The sequence below is a fragment of the Tribolium madens genome, unplaced genomic scaffold, assembly GCF_015345945.1.
Source record: "Tribolium madens isolate multiple individuals breed KSU strain unplaced genomic scaffold, Tmad_KSU_1.1 Scaffold_7;HRSCAF=85;Tcas5.2_LG10, whole genome shotgun sequence".
Taxonomy (NCBI): domain Eukaryota; kingdom Metazoa; phylum Arthropoda; class Insecta; order Coleoptera; family Tenebrionidae; genus Tribolium; species Tribolium madens.
This window is the reverse complement of record NW_025401050.1, coordinates 11,321,659-11,344,246: the sequence shown is the minus strand read 5'-3', so window position 1 is coordinate 11,344,246 and position 22,588 is coordinate 11,321,659. Positions and strand designations below refer to the sequence as shown.

The window sequence follows — 22,588 nt, the reverse complement described above, 5'->3', positions numbered from 1 at the left end:
GAAAAATTTTATTCTTGGTAAAACATAGTACCAAAAAAAACAACTGTTTTTTAACATGTTTTTATTTTCAAAACGTGTTTTTTTGACAAGAATTGAATTTTCCATGAAACAATGCTATTTTTCAGCCATAACCCCATATTATCACAATTGATCAAATTTTCCAATATTTTTTTACACAATCCCACCCCCTAATTTCCGCGAATCCTTGCATAAATCACACGACCATGGTCTCCTTCCCTATTCAAAACCGCCCTCTCAAAGGTAAAAAACTCGAAATTTTCACTAAAACACAAAATTTATTTCAGAGGATCCTTTTCGGATTTTGCGTCACTGTTTCGAACCTTGGAGCCAAAACCCCTCCTTAATACCCCTCTATCTCCTCATCCTAATAATAAAAATTGTTTTTTTCACAGCCAGAACAATTTTTATATTAAAATGGAGAAAAGAAATGGACATTTTGGAAATTTCAGTCACGTGGCCCATACCACTTTTGGTCATATTAAAAATGTGCTACACTTTGTATCACCGTAAAGAAATCGGGTTTTTCTTCAGGACCGTAACGGAGAAATTCTGGGATTTGAGTATCGGAGGGGAGGTTTTGGAAAAAGGGCTTGAAAAACGGTTCAAGTTGATTAATTTTTTCCTCCTGGGGCATGTTTCATTAGGGGTGGGTTATATCGGTTTGTATGCCCTTTTCGCCGATGTTCCAATTCCAAAAGGGCGCACTAGATGGTTACCAACGCTTGCTTCGATGCCCTTTAATCAAGACCAAAGTCCACAATATGAGATTTTATACGTTTTAATGTACTGGAATTTGTTAGTTTCGGTTCTTGGAAATGCAGTTTTCGATTTGGTTTTTATTTATTCGGCACAACATCTCGTCGGACAGTTTATTTTATTAAAAACACTCTTAAAAAAATTGGATTATGGATTCGAAAATGTCGAAATTGTGACAAAAGCCAGATCGAAACTATTTCAAAGAGAAATTCGCAAGAGAATTGCTATTTGTGTCAAACACCACACTTTACTTTTAACGTAAAAAAAAACCTTGTTTCTGGAATAAATACAAAACTTTTTTTTCCAGATACGGAAACGAGTTGAAAAAAATTGCATCGTTAATGTTTGGGATTCATGTCTTATCGACCTCATTAACACTCATTCTGGTCGGTTATATCTTATCAGAAGTAAATTTTTTTCTCACTTTGACTCAAATCTAACAATTTTTGCACAGAATTTGGAAAAAATCATCCAATACTCGATGCTTTTAAGCGTTGTTGTCTCCGAAGCTCTCCAATTCATTATTTTTGCCGTTCAAAGTGACCAAATCTATCACAAAGTAGCTAATTCTCACAATTTTTTTTCACTAATTTTCAATTTCAGAGTATTTCACTCGCTCAAGCTGCTTACCAATCAAATTGGTATGTTTTCAATGCAAAAGCCAAACGTGATTTAACTCTACTTATTTTGAATTCACAAAAAGGAATTAGTATGTATGGGGCAGGACTTGTAACAATCAATAATGAAATTCTCGTCACTGTAAAAATAATAATTTGTTTTTTTTTTGTTTCATTAAGTTTAATTTTCAGATGATTCAGAAAATTTTCTCAAGCATTACTTTATTAAGATCGTTAGGGGAACAGAAATAGAACTTTCCACAAGGCTTTTATTCATCAAGAAACAAATCAATCACTTTCACAATCGCAAAGAAAGTTAAATACTTGCACCGAAACAAATGATACTAACTTATATAAGCATTTAATGTAAAATAAAACATCACATGAATTTAAGCCCATCACTTTTTTTGTAAGTTATACAACTAACAATACTGAAACATGTATGATTTTTGCCTAAACACCATGCATTTTTAAGGGGCGTGAAAGAAAAAAGGGCATGGCTTAAAGCGTCACTCCCCCTTCAAACCACGCCCCTTAATATGCCTAGTTTAGACAAAAATTATACATATTTAATGTATAGTTAATTGCACTTTTTTTTGTTAGGCAATTTTGACACAAATTTAGTGCATAATAAAAAAAATAAGTTATGCAACTAACAACACATCAAATATGTTGTTTTTTTTACTAAACACTGGGCGTTTTAAGGGGCGTGGTTAAAGGGGGCGTAGCAAAGGGCGTGGATTTTACTACCGCTCACTTTCAAAAACTCAAAAAATTCGTAGAATTTTAGAACATATTTATTTTATAGAATTCAATTTTTTAAACTTCATAATACACTTAATGTAAAACGGGCCTTAAGCAACTAACCTCATTTTCGGTTTTGGTATTTTTTATCTGATAGCTCGAGAAAAAATGACAACAAATCAAAATAATTTATTGAACTAATATTAAAACACATATTGCTGGCATTATTGTTTCGGAAAATCGATGTCAAAAATAAATTTCAACTAAAACTTTCAAATTTTAGTTTCAAACGTCAATTATGACAATAAAGCGTGGCTTACACTGACATTTTTTGAACTGACATAAATTTGATGTCCAAAATTCCGTGTCTGCCACTGTATGTGTAGTTGCATATTTTACTTTTGAACGATCACTTCAGTGAATCTTGATTTTAAATAAAAAAAATTCATCAATTTCTGTTTTTTATTTTGATTTTGACCAGAATCATCAAACTCCCGTTGAGGGCAGCACTGTTATTGTTTACTGCAAGTGACAGTTGAAAAAATATAGTGAGGTTATGTCGTTCAATTTACAATAATTTTGCGAAACAAATGGATAATCCGGAAGCAAGTCCGATAACAGCTGGTCAGTGTCACCACCATTTAAATCCCACCCTGTTTTTATCGAAATTCCATTTCAGATTTGTATTTTTTACTCCACAAGTTTCTCTCAGGTGGCCCCCTTAAAAAAACACTAAAGGTACGTCAATTTCAGTCACAATTGAATCAAATCAATGTTTTCAGGCGTTACATGATGAATTAACCGAACATAAATTACTACCGCAAAGAACTGACTGGTTGGGGGAATTACACGATCGAAGTTTGGACGATTTAGAGCACCAATACCCCAATATTCGGCCCGATTATTTGCTACAATTGTGTTGCCGTGCCGGTAGTTCCACCCAAAACAAAATAACCCGACCTGAAAAAATCGAGACACTTTTCAGCCTGAAAAAACATGCCGTCAATAGTAGCAATGTCGAGTACAATTTTAAACAACTTTGTAATTATGTCAAGAGACAACATTTTCTCCCGTTGTGTAACCGAGTCCACATTTCGTCAAACATTAGTGAGTTTTCATTAATAACACTTTTCATGAGTTAATCAAATTTTTTAGCGAATATTTTACGGGGGCGTGAGATTTCGGGGCCAATTTCACGCCGTTGGATCATCGCCCCAAAACTCTACAGTGGTTTGCAGTTCCAGAGACGCACTTTGGGGCACCTTTCAGCCGTCTATTGTCTCCTTTTCGACTATTCCGGTCGCTATATAATCACAGGTGCTGATGATCTTTTGATTAAATTATGGTCGTCTCGCACCGGTCGTCTCATCGCCACATTCCGGGGCGCCTCCTCCGAAATCACCGACATTGCCATCAACCTCGAAAACACCCTTCTTGCCGCCGGTTCCATAGACCGAATCCTCCGGATTTGGGACCTACAAACCGGAATTCCAATCGCCGTCCTCACCGGACACACCGGAATGATCACCTCTGTCAATTTCTGTCCTTCCCCCTCATGGAATTTTCAATATTTAATAACGACAAGTACCGATGGTTCGGTCGCCTTCTGGGCTTATACACACGAACCCGGTGGAAAAGTCAATTTTCGTGCTAAACCAACAATGTATCAAGAGAAAATGCGACCAGGACAAGCACAAATGATATGTTCATCATTTAGTCCAGGTGGTAATTTTCTAGCGACAGGATCAGCCGATCATCACGTACGTGTCTACTATATGAAAGGTGATGAAGGCCCCCATAGAATACTCGAAACAGAAGCACACAATGATCGAGTCGATTCGATTCAATGGGCCCACGAAGGACTCAAATTTTTATCAGGAAGCAAAGATGGAACGGCAATCATTTGGAGTTTTGAGTCGCAACAGTGGAAAACCACGTATTTACACATGACGGCCGCCAGCAACACGGTGAAACCCACAAGGTGGGCGTTTAGGGACTTTACCCGACAAAAATCTAGTAATTCCATAGTAACGTCCCTCGTGTTTCCATAGTTACATGTCATGTTGACGTAATTCCATAGTAACGTGTCTAGTGTTTCCATGGTTACATGTCATGTTTATTTTTTCCAGTACGAAGAAGATGGCGGAAGAGGCGCGAAAATTGAAAGTGACCATGGTGACATGGGACCGTTCTGATGCTTGGGCCATAACGGCCGTCAGTGACCATACATTGAAAACATGGAATGTACGTAGTGGCCAACTTGATAAAATCTTAACTGGTCATACTGATGAGATTTATGTGCTTGAAAGTCATCCACATGATCATAATGTAATTTTATCGGCTGGTCATGATGGTCAATTATTTATATGGGATTTGTATAAAGGTGAAATAATATCGCGTTTTAATAATACAATCGAGAATCAAGGTTATGGTGCAATTTTTGATGTAAAATGGTCACCTGATGGTAATGTTGTTGCTGCATCGGATTCACATGGTCATTTATTGATTTTTGGTTTTGGTACTGGTGATGGTTTATTTGAGCAATTACCAAAAGAATTGTTTTTTCATACGGATTATCGGCCATTGGTACGTGATGTAAATAATTATGTTTTGGATGAACAAACACAAATTCCACCACATTTAATGCCACCACCGTTTCTTGTTGATATTGATGGTAATCCATATCCGCCAATGTTGCAACGATTAGTACCAGGAAGGGAACATTGCAACACTGAACAATTGGTACCAAATGTCGTAATTGGTAATGAAGGTACCCAAGAGGTGATACAAGAAGCTGAAGTACAGTCAAGAAACCAGTATCAAAGGCCTCAAAATCGACACGAAGGAATAAGACAAAGTACCGGTGATTGGCAAAGTGATCCAAATATGAAATGGAAAAAACATATCCTAGTACCACCTTTGAACCACACTCATATCAAAAAAATCAAAGAGGATGTGTACGGTTTTCATTAATTTCTCGTTTTAATTAATTTAATTGAATTTTATTTAGGGAAATGATGGAAAATATGGAAATGCAGGAATATAAAAGACAACTATGTCAGCGCCCTCACATGATCACTGTTAGTACTAGTGCCGAGACGAGCAAATCAAGTGAGAAAAAACGAAATCCGATTCGGATTCGTCCAGCCAAAGATGATATTAACAAAACGGTAAATTATTAGTTTTCTTGCAAAATAAAGCTATTTTCAAACTAATTTTGCTCGATTTTAGGCTAAAATAAAGCAATTTGTGATATTTTTGGCTCAATTTTAAGCCGAAAATTAAATATTTCAACAAACTATTGGCTTAAATTAGAGTTTTCTTCAAAAATAAAGCAATTTGAGCTATTTTTTATTTAATTTTGCTCGATTTTAATACAGAATTAATTCAAAATGTATGTATTTAAAAAAAAATAATTGCCTCAATTTTCAATGTTTTCAATCAATTTGAAGCCGGGAATCAACCTGACCTGAATCAAAGTATTTCATCCAAAAACTTGCTTGAATAAGAGTTTTTTTTTCAAAATAAAGACATTTGAGCTATTTTCAATTCAATTTTTCTCAATTTTATTACGGAATTAACTCTAAATTAATGTATTTTTATAAAAATAATTTCTTCAATCTCAATTTTAGGCTGAAATAAAGTAATCTGTGATATTTTCCATCAATTTGGTTCAATTTTAAGCCGGGGATCAAAGTATTTTAACCAAATACTTGCTTGAATAAGAGTTTTCTTTTAAAATAAAGAAAGAAAGCTATTTTCAATTCAATTTTATTTTATTTTAATACAGAATTAATTCGAAATTTGGATGAAATGTGACATTTCCAATCAATTTGGCTCAATTTTAAGCCGCTAATCGATTTGAAATATCAAATTGCTTCAAAAAATCTAAAATCTAGCAAAATTAGTTTGAAAATAGTTAAATTGTTTTATTTTGGAAGAAAATTTTTATTCAAAGAATTATTTTGTTGAAATGCTTTGATTCAGGTTGATTTTCGGCTTAAAATAAAGCCAAACCGTTTGAAAATATCACAAATTTTAAATTCGGATTGAAGAAATTATTTTTATAAAATACATTAATTTCGAATTAATTTTGTATAAAAATCGGTCAAAATTGATTTGAAAATACCAAAAATTGCTTTATTTTGGAAGAAAACTCTTAATTAAACCATTAGTTTGTTGAAATACTTAATTTTCGGCTTAAAATTGAGCCAAGTCGATTTAAAATTGCTTTATTTTAGCCTAAAATTGAGATTGATTAATTTACTAAAATCGAGCAAAATTCGTTTGAAAATAGCTAAATTGCTTTATTTTGAAAGAAAAACTGAAAAATATTAAATTTCCTTTTTTTTAAGGTTTTCATCGTTTCAGCAAGTAGTTCATCGGAGAGTGAAAGTGATTCAACGGGTTATTCCGATTGGGTGGCTGAAGAAGATGTCAATGAAGATGTTAATAGAGAATCACCGAAACGTACACGTCGACGACAAGTCAATTACAATTCAGAATCAGACGATCACAAATATGAAGAAGAACCACCTGAAAAAATCCCACTTCGTACAATGAAAATCAAACAACCTGAAATGTATCGAATGAGTGAATGGTTGACTGAAGTTAGACCAAGAAAAACACCATATTTCCCACAAATGGGCGATGAATTGGTCTATTTTCCTCAAGGACACCACTTGTATTTGGATGCAGTTCGTACGAAAAAAATCTACGAAATTAATAGTAAAACTCTACCATGGACTAAAATACATTTAAGGGTTAGTAGAAATTTAATTGAATTAAAAAAAATTAAATTTCCGGTTTCCAGAGTCATGAATTTGTTAAAGTCGTGGGAATTCAATACGAAGTTAAACCGCCACGTTTGTGTAATTTACGATTGGCACTACTGGACGACGATGGTCGTCTTAATGGTAAAATATTCACAGTGAAATACCATGATATGCCAGATGTTTTGGATTTTTTCGTTTTAAAACAACATTTCGATTGTGCAATGTCACGAAATTGGCAAATTGGTGATAAATTTCGTTGTATGATCGATGATGGTTGGTGGATTGGTGAAATTGTTAGTAAAAATAATGCAAGTGAGGATTTCCCCGATTCACCTTTTCTCTGTTATGAAATTAAATGGGATAATGATGAATTGGAAAGGATGAGTCCTTGGGATATGGAACCATTAGATGATAATCGAGTACCAGAAACACCTGGTGAAGCACTACCAGTACTCGAAGAAGAATTACAAAGTATTTTATATCAACCAACAGCTGATGATTGGCCCAATGATAGAGAAACAGTCACGTGTTATATTTTAGCTGGTTTAGCTAAAGTAATGGAATTGGCAATAGCCGAGCCGTTTTTAGTACCAGTCGATTTAAATACTTATCCAACTTATGCTGTCATAGTGGAATATCCAGTTGATTTATCAACGATTAAAGCCCGATTTGAGAATAGATTTTATCGTCGAGTGACCGCTGCACAATTCGATGTACGCCATCTAGCGACCAATGCAGAAAAGTTCAATGAACGCCATAGTATCATCGTGAAACATGCAAGAATCTTAACTGAATTATGTCTAAGGATAATTAAGTATGTCTCTTTATTATTAATTTAAATTAATTTTTATGTTACATTAGACAATGTTCAACTCATCTTGACGTAACCGCAATTTATCATCAATTAGTCGATACTTATGACTCGACTGATACTGAAGTCGATGTTGAAATACCGCCATCTAGTAGTCGTATGTTACGTTCATTACCTACTAGATATTTAAGACATGCTAGTGATTGGAAATCCGAAGCAAAAATTTTATTTCAAGCAATTTGGGATTGTGAAGATTCAGTGCCTTTTCGGACACCTGTTAATAATTTAAAATATACAGGTGCGTATTTATCAATAATTTCACCCCTTTTAAACTCTTTATTTAGATTATCATGATATAATCGAGACACCTATGGATTTGAGCACCGTCAAGGATAAATTATTCAGTGACAAATACGAAACACCTAATGAATTTTATAATGATATGAGATTAATTTTTCAAAATTCGCGTACTTATAATACAAATAAACGATCAAGGGTGAGTGCTGTGTTTTTGTTTCTTTTTTAAACAAATTCTTTGGTAGATTTATGTCATGACTGTTCGACTAGCTGCAATTTTCGAGGAACACATAAGTAAATTAATCAAACATTGGAAAATGGCAAGAAGACGAAGTTATGCTGCCACCCAAGAGACAAATAATAAAGAAGAAAGTGGGACGAATTCATCGTCATCATCGTCTGAATTGAGTGAAATTGAAGAAGAAATGAAGAATGTCGAGAGTGATAGTAGCGATAGTGAGGATAATAAACCACTTAAAAAATTACAAAGTGTCAAAGTAACTACTAAAGTGAAGTCGGAAAGTGAAGAGAGTGTGTCAAGTGTGGAAAAAATGAATCAAGATAGTGAAGACGACGAAGAATCGGATGATTCTGAAGATAGTTGTTATAAACCAGTGACGCGAAGTAGAAAACGAAACGAAATTACATCATCGGAGGATGAAGAAGAATCAAGTGAAGATAGCGATGATAAACCTTTAATTTCAGTGAGACAACATAGAAAGAAACGTTCTAGATATGTGGAAAGTGAGAGTGAGGAAGATGAGAAAGAGTTTTTAACAAGTGTTAGTAGTAGAGGACGAGTGAGGAAATTAAATCCAAGGGTCACTGCCTTGATGAAAAAATAAAAATAGTATTAAGTATTTATTTGTTATGTTTTTTTTATACTGTGAATAAAGCTAAAATATCACAAAATCACAAAGCTACATGGACAAGACTAGATACGAAAATAAAATTCTACAAGCTGACTAGATTCAATCAATGGACCGGTTCACTTGTTTTTTTAGTCCTAGAAAAAAGACAAAACAATGAAAATTTCAATTAAATTTATTATTCAAAAACCACCTGTAATTCTGCATATCTATAACGAATTTTGTCGCTTGTTTATATTTGCCTTCATGTTCCAATTTCGAAGTGTTTCTTGCACTAACTGTATGAGGCAAAGCTTTAACAACAATTGTATTATTTTCAACATCGTGTAAAATCATATTGGTGACAGTTGCTTTAATTTGGGGACAAATTATTGGACTGTTGTAATCTTGTGTGATTCGTAATGGCATATCTAATTTCAAATCTAACACATTTTCACCCTAAAACAAAAAAAAATTAATTCAAGTAACAAAAAAAAAACTATTAAAATACTCGATATTTTGGTACAACTTGTCCAGTCGTAATGGCATATTCCGAGATAGGCCTTCGATAGCAATGCCCCAAAGGCCGTTCCATTGTAATCGCATCAATCTTCTCTTTTTTCAACATCCAATTATCTTTATCTTCATCAAACTGTGCTAAATTAATTAAACGTGAACGTTCTTCAGGTGGTACAAAATTATCAATAATAAGAAAACGTTGTCTTAATTGCATCGAAGCTTCATCATTGGCTTCCTCAATTTCGCGTCGATCATTCATATAAATCTTATGATTATCTTTGATTTCTTGTCGGATTGATTGGAGTTTAGCATAAAGTCGTTTTAATTTATCCTTTTTAAAATCGACTTGTTGTTGAAGACTTGCAAACACTTGTTTCAATTCGATGCAACTTTCTTCCTCCAATTCGATTTTTTGTTGCATTTCAATTTCGCGTTTTTTTCGTGCTGCAATCTCAAGTTTTTGTTGTTCTAATCTAACTTCGTTTTCATTTACACTATCGACGATATTTTTTCCTCCATGTACCATTTGACTTTCTAAAGTTTCCAATTTTTTCGCCAATTCATCCACTTCCATTTTTCCCAATTCCAATCTCTTTTTACTTTCATCTTTTTTGCTATCTTCATCATCGGATGTTTCACTTTCGTCTAAAACCACTTCAGAATCGTCTAATTCACCACCGTTTGATTTCATTTCAATTAAATGTTTCAATCGTTCGATTTCTTCCTGAAGTGCTAATAATTTCGCATCTTTAATATCTTCATTCTTAATCGGTTGATTCTTAATCGATTTTGCACGATACGCATATCGTAATGTTATTATAGTTTCTTCATAATTACAATTCGCTGGTCCAATATTCGCAATCATTATTGTCTTACTATTACCACCTAAAGAATCCTGTAAAAGTCGTGTCAATTTCGAATCACGATACGGTATATGTTGGGAATTTTCAGCTAGTGCATAAATAACATTGCCTAAACTGGACAAAGCTTTGTTGATTTTTGTTGCTTCTTTAAATCGTTCACCAGTTGCACCAGTTTTTGACTGTCTTTCACTACCAGCCAAATCAACTAAATTCAATTTACCAACTTTTACTTTTTTCGAATGTAATTCAGCCATTTCAATAACAATTTGAAATATTGCATGTGAACGTGAACTATGTTCATTCATATTTGTTGCACCACTTGTACGATTTTTATTACCCACTCGCATTGCTCGTAACATATCATCGGCACTTTGACATGTCTGTGAGTGGAGATGAGTGACACACACACCTTTACCGGTGATTTCCCGAAGTTCTAGTGACTTTGAGTTTTTGATTTTTAACAAATCTCTGAAAAATGACACAATGACACGTTAATTTTTTTTTCAAAAACGTCAAATTAAATTATCAGTGATGCCCTGCAACCCATGTGGACTCCACCAAACCGATTCAGATGAAATCCCCTTCGAGAAGAATCTTGAACCAGTTTTACTCAACATCTACGACATGTTTAAAATCAATGATTTTCTAGGTTTGGGTGTTTTTCACTCAGGAGTGGAAATCTACGGTATTGAATACGGGTTTGCAGGGCATCAAAACAACACAAGTGGTATTTTCGAAATTGAACCACGAAATGAACAAATCCTTGAAGAGTTTTTCAATATGCATAATGGACAATTAAAATATCGTGAAACACTTCATATTGGTGATACGGATTTAACACGTGATGAAATCGCAAGAATTGTAGTGAAATTAGGACGAAAATTTCGTGGTATTAAATACCATTTGATTTACAATAATTGTAATCACTTTTCGGCGACTTTTACTAAACTTTTATGCAAGAAAACAATCCCAAATTGGGTGAATCGTTTGGCTTATTTGGGCAGTTTTATACCGTGTTTACACAAATTGTTACCTGATTTATTCTAAAATAAATCCCTTTACCTGATGTCTTCCATGTATATTTCCAAATATCGAACTGTGACTAGAAATTCCACTCCAGTGGTCCGATTTATATGAGTCCAAATTTGCTGAAAGGCTCGTGGAATAACCCCCCATTCCTCCTCACAATCAACCCCCTCCATGGTGTAGGTTTTCCCAGTCCCGGTTTGACCATACGCAAACACGCAACCATTGTAACCCTCAAGGACTGACGAGACAAGGGGGCGCACTGTCTCGTCGTAAAGACACTGTTGCGAAGCACTGAAACCAAAGTGTGACCACAACAGCCCCCCTGTTTTCGGTTTAGACTCACTTCCAGTCGTACACAGCATCATATGTGAAGATTTTCTTGCGTTCATTTTCACTCCTCGCTTTCGGGTTCTCAACTTCGATAACCCCACGATTTGAATAAACGGTAACGACACGACTACAATCGGCTTGTTTCTCTTGCCCATTCATAGGCCGACAACGGACTACCACTTGAACGGCTTCATTATTTACGCTTTTTTGCTGAAAAATAGGCCCCTGAAACGAGTAGTGAGAAAATGTAAATTTTTTACCGAAAGAGATTCGCGACTTGGCGTCGTCATTTTCACCACACTAAAACTAACAAAAATCACGAATTATTACACAAAAAACATTTCTAGTTTCACTTATTTGGGTTTTTGTGTCACTTGTCAAATTGACAGTTGACACTACCAACGTAACAACTCTTATGTAACTAATAACAAACAAACGTTGCCTAGTTACTATAAAAAAACGCCCACTAAAATTGAGTAATTTATTTCACAAATCATACAATTAGTACAATTTTAAAGAATTTTCGTCATTACAATGATTATTACAAATATTAGAAAACTACTTGAAGTAATAACATGTTATTATATACATTTCTAATAAAAAAAATCTAAATAAATATACAGTCTTTACATAAAATGCTACTAAATCGGACTAGAAATATATTTATGGCATTAAACCCGTCAATTCTGCTCCCCATCGTCCATAACAATGAACGACCCCAACCTTGACACTCTTTTCCCTTCATCCCCTTCCCGTTTCTTCCCCCTCATTACAACACCTCCACTTCCCCCCGACTCGCCTTTCGCCTCGATCCAAACTCTTGTATCCTTCTTATTCACTGGTTGTTTCTTACTCTCTTCAATTTTCTTCCAAATACTCGCAATTTTACTCGTTACTTGTTTCTTCGTATTTGTATTCAAATTCGTATTACTCGCACTTCTCGGTGCCGGTATTGAAGCTCTCTTTACTCCATTCCCTGCACTTTGCACTCGTCTTGTACTCTCCGCACTCGTTGATCTTCCATAACTCCTCGCTGGAATTTTCGACGGAATTCGTGAAGTTTTCGTAACTGTTGAACTCGCCGCTTCTTGTTTTGTAAACGTTCCTTGACGTTCCAATTTCGGTTTAGATTTGGAAGCCCCCCCACTTGGGGGTGGTTTCACAGCCACCGATTTGATCGAAGTTGTGATATTTCGCACCAAATTCGATGGTTTGAGTGATTTGGGGGTCGGTTTCGAATAGAGAGGTTTTCGACGACCTCGGATTGCTTTGACTTGGTCTTCTTCCTCAGAAGGTTTGACAATTTTTGGTTTTGTGACCGGTTCAATAACCGGAATATTTTTCTTTAAACCCCAACTTTTGTGATACGTTCGATAATTTACTGAATTTTGTTCAGAGTCATCGTCGTTGGAAACCAAACTCAATGTTTCACAATCTAATAATTCTTCACTGGTTTTCGTCTCTTGCAAGTTTTTCAAAACTAAATTTGCCTCTTTTTCGAGGTCTAAATCTGGTTTTGGACTCAAAGTTTGCGTTTTGAAGCGATCTTTATTCTCTAATCGTTTCTGAAGGAAATTCTTACGAATGCTAGACTTCGTTTTAGGTTCATTTTTTTGAGTATCAATTGATTGATAATCACTTGTTGTCACTTCCTCTTGTGAAAACATTTCCGCTGCTGCCACTGTATAAGTCTTGTAACGATCTTTTGCCAAATTTCGTTTCTCTTTTAAAGTCATCGGTTTTTTGATTGTTTTATTTTTTTTTGGTGAAATTTCCGGACTACTTGGATCCGATTGTATAGGAGTTGCACTATTAGCATCCGAAAATTCGGTAACATCATCAATATGTGTTTGACAATCTTCAAAAATCTCAGTTTCACTTCCTATAGCTTCAGTCGGTACATCACTTAGCGAATTACAGAGATCTGTAATTTCATTAAACAACGACGGTGGATTAATATTATCCAAATCGGTCAATTTCGACGTCATTACATTACGATTAATCGAACCATTGATAACAAACTCGGGGAAACTCGTATCAAAATCATTCACCTGTTCTAAACTATCCGAATTTTGTGAATTACTCAAAACTCGACGTACTAAACTAAAGGATTTTTTACGTGTTGTCAATTTCGGGCTTTTACTCACATCGGAATTAAACGATTCGAGTAAACTGGGAGGTTGAACTTTATCTAATTCAAGCCATGTCACACTTGATGACATTTCAGCTTCATTTTTAAAAACCGTTGCCATTTTACTAGCTTCAATTGCGATCAAAGTTGATTCAGTCATTGTGCTAACCGATGAAAAATCATTGTGATTTTCCTCCGATTCGAAAGTAATGACATTCGGTGCACTACCAGAAATACTCGGAAATGTTACTTCATTCGGTGATGTATCTTCATTCCACGTATTGTCTTTATATTTCTCGTCATTTTGAAGATGTGATGCTTGTGATACCAATTCAGCTGTGAATCGATCAAGTGATTGAATCATTGCATCCGGATCCAACATTCGATTATCCATTGGATTATTTTCCTCACAACTGCGTTCCAAAAAACGATCACGATCCAAAAATGGAAACTCTTCAGGACTTGATTTTTCCATTCTACAAAAAAAAAACAAGTAAAAATGATAAAACAAACACAAAACATCACTCACTCGTCAATATTTGCAACTTTTATGGTTTGATTTGATCCCACAATCGGTGTACTCGTCTGGGGTCGTGGTAAAGCCGATGATTGATTGATTTTCTTTGGTGTATCAAGTAACAAGTTTGTCTCTTGTTTTATAGTACTTTTCGGTAATGGAATACCACTAAGTTTACGCGTTTCAATTTTTTCATTTTCGGTATCTTGTTTTTCTTCGAAATGTATCGAAATATCATCCATGTCGATTTCATCAATGTCACCTTCAAACATTGTTACATTTGATGATGCAGTGGGATATTTAAATTTCGGTGAAAAACTCGTCTCTACTTCTCGTCGAACAGTCGTAAGACCAGAAAAACTGTAAAAATAATATTAAAGAAAAAACACAAACAGTATTACCAACCTTGAATCGTCACAAACTTGATTATCCGAATCGGAAACATCTTCAATTGAACAGTGATCCTTCTCATCATCTTTTTTACATTTATCATTATCGATTGAACTCGAACCTGAATCAATCTCAAAACTTTGTAATCCCGAATCTGAACAAACATTCAAATTTTTATTTTCAATTCTCCTCTTGAAACATTTTCCATTGTTTAAATCATTATTTGAGTCGTCAAAATACGGCAAACTTAAATTCTTTCTCGTTTCATAACTCGTACTTGCCTCATCTAAACTACAAAAACCGGAATTTTCACATTTCTTTGGTGATTCTTTCTCTAAATTATCAAAAGTTTCCGATAGTAACGTTTGATCTAAATCATGTAATAATGCTTTTTGTTTGCGTGCGCCTAATGTTGGCAATACTGGTAAATCCATAGCCAACGCTGTTGAGTCCATTACAGATGGTAACATTTGTGTTGGTTTTGCACTTAATAAATTTTTCAAAGCCGCACTTGATCCCATCGCAATCATTTTATGTTTCGAATGATTGAGACTACGAAGCATTGCTGGTGCCCCCATTTGCCATAATAATTCTTGATCGGTGCAACATTTAGCCGACAAATTCCATAATGTACCACAAGCATTACTAACAATTGTCAAACTTGGTGATTTTAATTGATCAAGAAGGATTTGAAGACAATTATGACGTCGTAAAATCTCACGATAGTCATCACGAACGGCTATTTGACTTGAAATATTTCGTAAAATACCGCCGGAATTTTCAATAATCGCAAGCGATTTTGAGGGTGTTTTATAAGTTAGTGTGTCAACGAGGAAACCCAAAGCGCCCTCTACTGAACATATTTCACTCTTATTTTCCGTACAATGAGCCGATAAATTCCATAAAGCCGATAAAATAGATTTCAAAGTGTTTTCTTTATTATCCAACATTGCTGATTTCATTAAACCACTAACACTGCCAACTTCACGTAAAATTTCTTTACTTGTTGCATCGGCACGCCACGATAAATTACGTAAAACACTCGCCGTTACCTTAAATTATTAATTTAGTAAAATTATAAAAGTCGGTAAAGTAGATACCTGTCGTAATTCATCACTAGGACTTTGTAATTGTACCACCAATGCTCTCATAAACTCCCTATACGAACAAAGTAACGCCTTGTTGCCACTATCACCAAATGTTAGATTTGTCAACGCCATACAGGCGTATCGACGCATTAAAATACAGTGTTGCTCGGTTGTGGTACTTCCATGATTCGCATGCTCGGCCTGGTAAAAAAAAAATTGACATGTGTCAAAACTGACATTGACAACGTTTACACGTCATTTATTACCAACTCTAAAACAATAAACAACGACTTTAATACGCAAATTACTTGAATAAGAATGATAATTATACAGGGTGTTACATTTTTATTGTTACAAATTTAAACAGGTGATAGAATATTCAATTTTAAGATAAAAGCTTCCTATGAAAGGGCAATATTTCATAGTGTTTTACAAAAAAGAGGTCTCTTGCGATACAATTTACTCTTTTTTAGTAAAATCTTTTTAATATTCATGTTACACTTATTTTTTGTGTTTTTACCGAAAACAAAAATGATCAAATTTGGTCGAAAATCATGCTATTTTTGCTTTTTTGAACGTTTTAGCATGTTTTTAAGAAAAACTCAAATTTTGAATAAGACTTCAAGATAACAAATCACAAAATTAAATCGAAAATGATGCGTTTAAAAAAGTTCTTCAGTCAGAAATTAAATTTTTTGCAAAATTTTGTTAAAACGGGTCCAAAAATTGATAAAAATTGTGCTATTTTTGCTTTTTTAAGCAGTCAAATACATTTTTGAGCTAATAAATTGAGTTTTTTCGCTAAAACATACCAAATTAGATCGAAAATGATAATATTTTTGCCGTTTCAACTATCCTTGAACCTTTTTAGTATAAAATTTTGTTCAAAAAGGTCCAAAAATTACCAAATTAGATCGATAATTATGCCATTTTTGACATTTTCGAGAGTAAAAACATGTTTTTAGAAACTTTTTTTCGAAAAATTTCCCTAAAATAGGCCTCAAGATCACCAAACTTGATTCAAATTACTGTTCTATTTTGATGACTAAAAATCTACTTTTTTTCGAAAAATTTTATTCACAAGCAAAAAAACACCTTTTAAAGCATATAATATGTTTATGAGTTAAAAGCTGTTTTTTTAAAAAGAAAATTTTGGCAAAAATGACCAAATTTGGTCGAAAATAACATTATTTTTAATTTTTTCATTTAAAAATGCACTTTTCCTTTGCGACATTTTGTTCAAGTGAGCCGAGTAATCTTCTAATTAGATAGGAAATGGTGTTTTTGCTTATTTTTGTGTAAAAAAATTTAATTGTTTTTGATCAGAACATGCCCAAAAATAAATAGGCAAAAAATTGTATTATTATTTTGGGCCAAAACTGATTTTTTTCACAAAATTTTGCTAAAACACCCAAATTAGGGGACGAAAACGAAATTATTTTTGTCTTCTTCAAGTAAAATTTTACCCAAATCGGCCAAAAAATTAGCAAATTAAGTTGAAAATGGTATGTTTTTTTACGATAAAAAAAAACTAACTACATATTTTGGCTGAAGTTTCTTGCCACTTTCAGCAAAAAAATAGTTTTTCACAAAAAAAGAGTTCTTTTACGTTTTTTCCATTAAAAACGCACCCCTTTACAGAACATTTTTTGATACACGTTTATAGGAAACTTGTCTTAAAATTGAATATTCACCTATTCAAATTTGTAACAATAAAAACGGAACACCCTGTATATTACAACCACAAGTTACAAATTTCTCACAATTGGTAAGACACACCGGTGTAAACGTAGTCATTTGTCACAATTTGGTTTACAGAAACCTGTAATTTTTACCTCGACTAAACTAGCAATTGTGTGAATCCCTCCCAGGGTGCATATAGCTTGTCTATGCAACTCATCAAATGACAATTTCATTAAATGTGCCACTGTTTGTACCGGATGTTTATCATCTTCTTCTGATTCAAATTCATTTTCATGGTGCCCCCTTACTGCTTCAGTGTAGGCCCTTGTATGTTCTAATAATTTAAAAACTCTCACTTCGCGTTTTTTGACTTTTTCATCTTGTTGCGAATGCACTAAATTATGTAAGGCTTGTGCTGCTTTTTTTCTAGTTTCAGCTTCACGATCCGATTGTACCATTTGTACCAATAATGGTATACAACCAGATTGGCGCATTGCAAGACAACTTTCTGGATTTGTACTTAAAGCTAAGAGTGTTTCACCCATATCGGCATGTTCTTGACCACTTAACATCGCTAAAAGACTATAAACCATATCGACTTTGGCTTCTAATTGTTGCGATGAACGACGTGATAAACTGGGAGAGCCGAGAAAAAGACCACCGCCAGAACTTGACGCAAAACTCATCACACTGGTAACTTCAATCGAGGTTTTAGTGATGGGTTGTTCCAACCATGGATCATCATCACACTAAAAATTATTTTTATTGTAATATTTTCATTCCATAACTACATACATTTGTTGATGATGAGCTCAATAAAGGTTCCATTTCGTGGGAAGTACACAATTTCACTCCGTCATTCTAAAACACAAAGCTCTAATTAGACATATGGTCGTGCTATTTTCGTCCAAATTGATGAATTTTTAAGTGTCGCTGTAAATTCGAAGAGAAACAAACAATTGAGATGAAACCGACCAGATGTTTGTTTGGGATTAATTAATTATAGAATTTTATTGAAAACTTTCACTTATCCGTCCTAGAAATTATTTGAAATTTGTGTGTGGTGCTATTTGAAAAACGAGCCAAGAGTTCAGTCACACCTTTGATGAAAAATTAGAAACAGCTGACGGAAATAAGAAAAAATTATTTCAACATTCATTGTGTGGGATTATCTCACGGCGAATCTTTCTCTTTTATAAAACTGAAATCATTTTTTTAAGAATTTTATTACCTACCTCACTTTTAATATTGTGACTTTGACCTTCACCCCGAGTCCAAATCGATAAGTCTAAGGGTCAACCGCAATATTTAGTTTTATATACGAATTGCACGTGCTAAATGTTTATTCCCAAAGGTAAAGTCAGAGTTTTCTTGTTTACGACTTTAATAAATATCGATTTGAGCTTGTTTTACGAGTGAAAGAACATTTTCGTATTTGGTATTGCCTTGCAAAATCCTTGGACTAAAAACCTTTTAACAAATTAAATATACAGCGTGATTCAAAAAGAACGTACATAATGGTTTTTAAACCATAAAGTTATAGACAAAAATATCAAAAGAAAAGGTAATTTTGTGTTTTATTAGAAAAAAAAAAAACGTTAAAATATGCACCTAGAATAAATATCAAAAAAATATTTTTATATTTTCAAAATCACGCGCATTAGAAAAACTATAAAACCAAATCTGTGCGAAAAAAACGTTAAAATATGCATCTAAATATCAAAAAAAATAAATAAAATCTGTCAAATGTATAGATTTTCTGTAAAGTTGGCAACAGCGCATTAAAAATTTGTTGGTTTCTATAGTAACAAACGTTTGAAATTGTAGAGTGCAGGCAGAAAGTGGTTCAAAATAAATTACAGCGTTGCCAATTTGTGTTATTTTTAAATATTCATATTTTCAAAATCACGCGCATTAGAAAAATTATTTTCAAAATTTCTTGTCGAAAAATCTAAGACGTGTTCTGATTGGTTGATTTTAAAAGACGTAATTGATTGGCTAACGATCGACCAATGACATTCAACTTTAACGCATTGAATTATTTTTACTTTTTATTGGTCTGATAATCGAAAGTGCATGATTCATATTGGTCTTGGGGTTGGCTCCACCCATTGTGCAAAATTAGACCCAATTAAAGTAAGATAACTCACACTAAACGCTGATTTGTTATAAAAATTCCATTGAAAATTCAATAATTATTCACGATTTTTTTAATGGGTGGAGTTACTTATCGTTGTTAGGTTTTTGTCAAATTTTGGCCAATAAGAAATAAAAACCGGTTTGTTCTCACCTTAGTGGTAATTACGTGAATAGGAAATGATTATTATTGGCCCTTGTAATTGAACCAATAAATTAACAAATGTGTCCAACCAATCAAATTTAAGATTTAACAAAAACCTCACCGATTATCCAAAAAAAAATCGAATGTGCTTTGAAAAAGACGCAAAAATAATTGATTTAAATAAATTTTTCCAATTAGCCACGAGTTAGATAAGGGACAATTTCGTCAATTTTTATCTCAGTGGGCTCAAAAAACGCATATTAAAGTTTTCAGATGACTTTAAACAATAATAAATTTAAATTTGTTTCCTCAATTAGCTTGGAAAAATTCATATTTTTTCTCAGATTAGTACCGGGCAAATCTTCTCGGGTTCGCAACATTTATGCACTTTTAGGCCTTTTTTCTCTATAAAACTCTACTACTTTGTTTTTTACTATCACCCAATTTCTACTTTTAGTGCTTCAAAATTTTCCAACAGGAAAAAAAATAATTATTATTGTGCGACAAAGATAGTTAAATAACGTTTTACACGGGTGTGAGAGCGTTCAAGCTATCACGTTTTAGAAAGGTATAAATAAAACCAAATCTGGGCTTTTATTAACGAAAAAAACGTTAAAATATGCATCTAGAATATCAAAAAAAAATAAAATCTGTCAAATACAGAGATTTTCTGTAAGGTTGGCAACAGCACATTAAAAATTTTTTGGTTTCTATAGTAACAAACGTTTTAAATTGTTGAGTGCAGGCAGAAAGTGGTTCAAAATTAATTACAGCGTTGCCAATTTGTGTTATTTTTAATATACTCATATTTTCAAAATCACACGCATTAGAAAAATTATAAAACCAAATCTGGGCTTTTATTAACGTTTTCTACCATGATATAAGAGATTGTCCGACTTATTTTTTTTCAACTTAAAACTTTTTTTTGTGTAAACATAACTTACAATTAAAGATTTTTTAAATTCAGCTTCTTTGGATCACTTTACATAAACAAAGTCCAAATTTATAACCACGAAACGCGTATTTTAAACAACACTAAAAATGGTTCTTGTCAATACAAAATAACGATGTTTTTTCGTGTTTTTTTAGTCACCTCAAGTCAAAAACAAGTGAAAAACTCACTCAAAATCGCGTCGTCTTAAATCACAAACAAAACACAACGACTCGATTCGTCCCGTCTTTATTTAAAGCTCATCACACAGCTCACACACATAAAATTAGTTCCTTGTGATGATTAACAACACACACGAGGAGGTGGTGCAATGCAGGAACGAAAGAGACTGCGCTCATTTATTTATTCGAAGAGAGAGAGACTGGAAAATGCATCCGGAATTGAGAAGAGAAAAATCGATAGCGGACCGCAGACTAAACAATTTCTTATCAAGCGACTTGATTTTTTGAATTATAAGAGCATGACGAGTGTTTTTTTTTTATTACCTACCTGACTACTGGAAGAAGAAGAAGAAGAAGAAAAATTTGATAAAAGAGGTGTCGCTAGCTGTTGTACGCGTTGAGCTTTACGTCTCAAACCGCGTACTTCCGCCAGCAAAGCCTCATATTGCGACACCGGTAAAGACATCACGAAAACCCATCTGAAACCAAAAAAAAATCATTTTTTTTCAGCTCAAGTTCATCCATGCTTGGAACCGCATCAAGTCAGCCTTGAAAATATTGATTTTTCAGAGGTGTGCCACCCCCACATTACACCCCCCAAAAAAACATAAATAAACTTACGGAATGGTGTAAGAACTCAAAACAAACTAACTTTAATTGAAATTTAAGCATTTTTTTTCACTTTTTTGACGAATAAATGACACTAACGAGAAATAACAAAACACAATCGTTTCAAAACTACCAACTGTCCCTAAATTAAATCAATTTAAATAAATTCCCACTTACTGTTGTGTTTAATTGAAATTTGGACGATTTCGGGGAGTGTCTAATCCAAAAAAAAAACACTTTTTTACACAAACTTCCACTCCCGTCTCACTATTATCACAATCATGTTTGACGTTTCTCTCAGTTGGCAATTCGTGATTTAGTGACTTTTCGTCTTGCGTCCCTAACCTAACAAATTTTGGAAATGTTCTAGAAGATTCAGATTTATAATGGCAATGTTTGGTTTGATCGTATCAGGACGCCCGGTTAGCCCCCTTATTAAAAACCAAACAGCAATTTTAATCAAATTTTTGCAGGTCCAAACCGAATTCCAACCAATCTCTGAGACTCAATTCATAACAACAATCCCCGACGCCGACAGTATTAACCACATAGTGGTGTTCCTCACGGGGGCTATACCGTTCCCCGAAGGCACCGCCGGGCAAGTGTACTTCAGTTGGCCTGACCCCCATGCGCCCCCCAATTGGCAACCACTCGGCCACATTTCCAACACAAAACCATCAGCGATTTTCAAAATCTCGTCGTTGAAGAAACTGGAAGAGATGGGGGACTCGATGAATATTTTATTCGGACAAAGTCATATTGTGCATAATGCACAAATCGGGATCGCTATTGAGCCCCTTGCGAATATAAGAGAAATCGAATCGGCGAATAATCCCAGTAATAATGTTACTTTCGCTCATAAAATGTTGGAGAATTTCATGAATTTTGTATTGAGTTATTCGGTGACGCAACAACAAATGGTTGTGGATCCCACTACTACGTATGTGCCGTTAGCCACGGTGCAGAATTGGTACACGAATTTCGAACGGAGACTCCAACAAAACCCCAATTTCTGGAAAACGTAGACTGAGACAAGTGTGTGTGTTTGTGTTCATCAAAGCTGGATCACGGCGGCTGTTAAGCAAAACTCACAAGCTTTTAATGTAAAATTATATTTAATTGAATAAAATATCGATTTTTTAATTATTCTTATTTGAACCATAGAA

General features: G+C 34.0%; 5 protein-coding genes across 5 annotated transcripts; 4 read left to right on the top strand and 1 right to left on the bottom strand.

The window, feature by feature from the left end:
* The first annotated feature begins 224 nt into the window (after window positions 1-224).
* Window positions 225-1,590, top strand: LOC123009993 (odorant receptor 49b-like). Its single transcript, XM_044406594.1, has 5 exons — window positions 225-261; window positions 306-1,035; window positions 1,085-1,184; window positions 1,232-1,336; window positions 1,381-1,590. Exons 1-5 carry the CDS (start codon window positions 225-227, stop codon window positions 1,588-1,590), a joined length of 1,182 nt encoding a protein of 393 aa, XP_044262529.1.
* A 1,030-nt stretch (window positions 1,591-2,620) lies between these two features.
* On the top strand, window positions 2,621-8,980 carry LOC123009989 (bromodomain and WD repeat-containing protein 3). The gene is made up of 11 exons (XM_044406590.1): window positions 2,621-2,762; window positions 2,818-2,876; window positions 2,921-3,245; window positions 3,294-4,119; window positions 4,268-5,095; window positions 5,149-5,308; window positions 6,494-6,901; window positions 6,952-7,727; window positions 7,775-8,022; window positions 8,069-8,220; window positions 8,267-8,980. The coding sequence occupies exons 1-11, from the start codon at window positions 2,729-2,731 to the stop codon at window positions 8,864-8,866; spliced, it is 4,416 nt and encodes a 1,471-aa protein (XP_044262525.1). The 5' UTR covers window positions 2,621-2,728; the 3' UTR covers window positions 8,867-8,980.
* LOC123010207 lies at window positions 8,870-21,749 on the bottom strand. The gene is given in 15 exon segments (XM_044406909.1): window positions 8,870-9,026; window positions 9,084-9,328; window positions 9,381-10,719; window positions 11,314-11,571; window positions 11,624-11,910; window positions 12,318-12,486; window positions 12,542-12,714; window positions 12,717-14,217; window positions 14,271-14,618; window positions 14,664-15,700; window positions 15,749-15,937; window positions 17,572-18,168; window positions 18,215-18,280; window positions 21,142-21,292; window positions 21,600-21,749. Coding segments are annotated over 14 exon segments (6,381 nt in total). The 5' UTR covers window positions 21,280-21,292; window positions 21,600-21,749; the 3' UTR covers window positions 8,870-8,992.
* On the top strand, window positions 10,649-11,317 carry LOC123009996 (deubiquitinase DESI2-like). The gene has a single exon (XM_044406596.1). It carries the CDS (start codon window positions 10,783-10,785, stop codon window positions 11,296-11,298), a length of 516 nt encoding a protein of 171 aa, XP_044262531.1. The 5' UTR covers window positions 10,649-10,782; the 3' UTR covers window positions 11,299-11,317.
* LOC123009994 (protein OPI10 homolog) lies at window positions 21,693-22,565 on the top strand. Its single transcript, XM_044406595.1, has 2 exons — window positions 21,693-21,844; window positions 21,896-22,565. Exons 1-2 carry the CDS (start codon window positions 21,809-21,811, stop codon window positions 22,445-22,447), a joined length of 588 nt encoding a protein of 195 aa, XP_044262530.1. The 5' UTR covers window positions 21,693-21,808; the 3' UTR covers window positions 22,448-22,565.
* The last annotated feature ends 23 nt before the right edge of the window (window positions 22,566-22,588 follow it).

Excerpts from the sequence above, each read along its gene's own strand:
- LOC123009993 (XM_044406594.1), top strand. The coding sequence starts at position 225 with ATGGTCTCCTTCCCTATTCAAAACCGCCCTCTCAAAG. Across the intron at positions 1,036-1,084 it reads CACCACACTTTACTTTTAAC|ATACGGAAACGAGTTGAAAA; the intron begins GTAAAAAAAAAC and ends TTTTTTTTCCAG. Across the intron at positions 1,185-1,231 it reads TCGGTTATATCTTATCAGAA|AATTTGGAAAAAATCATCCA; the intron begins GTAAATTTTTTT and ends ATTTTTGCACAG.
- LOC123009989 (XM_044406590.1), top strand. The coding sequence starts at position 2,729 with ATGGATAATCCGGAAGCAAGTCCGATAACAGCTG. Across the intron at positions 4,120-4,267 it reads AACACGGTGAAACCCACAAG|TACGAAGAAGATGGCGGAAG; the intron begins GTGGGCGTTTAG and ends TATTTTTTCCAG. Across the intron at positions 8,023-8,068 it reads TAATAATTTAAAATATACAG|ATTATCATGATATAATCGAG; the intron begins GTGCGTATTTAT and ends CTCTTTATTTAG.
- LOC123009996 (XM_044406596.1), top strand. The coding sequence starts at position 10,783 with ATGCCCTGCAACCCATGTGGACTCCACCAAACCGATTCAGATGAAATC.
- LOC123009994 (XM_044406595.1), top strand. The coding sequence starts at position 21,809 with ATGGCAATGTTTGGTTTGATCGTATCAGGACGCCCG. Across the intron at positions 21,845-21,895 it reads TGATCGTATCAGGACGCCCG|GTCCAAACCGAATTCCAACC; the intron begins GTTAGCCCCCTT and ends AAATTTTTGCAG.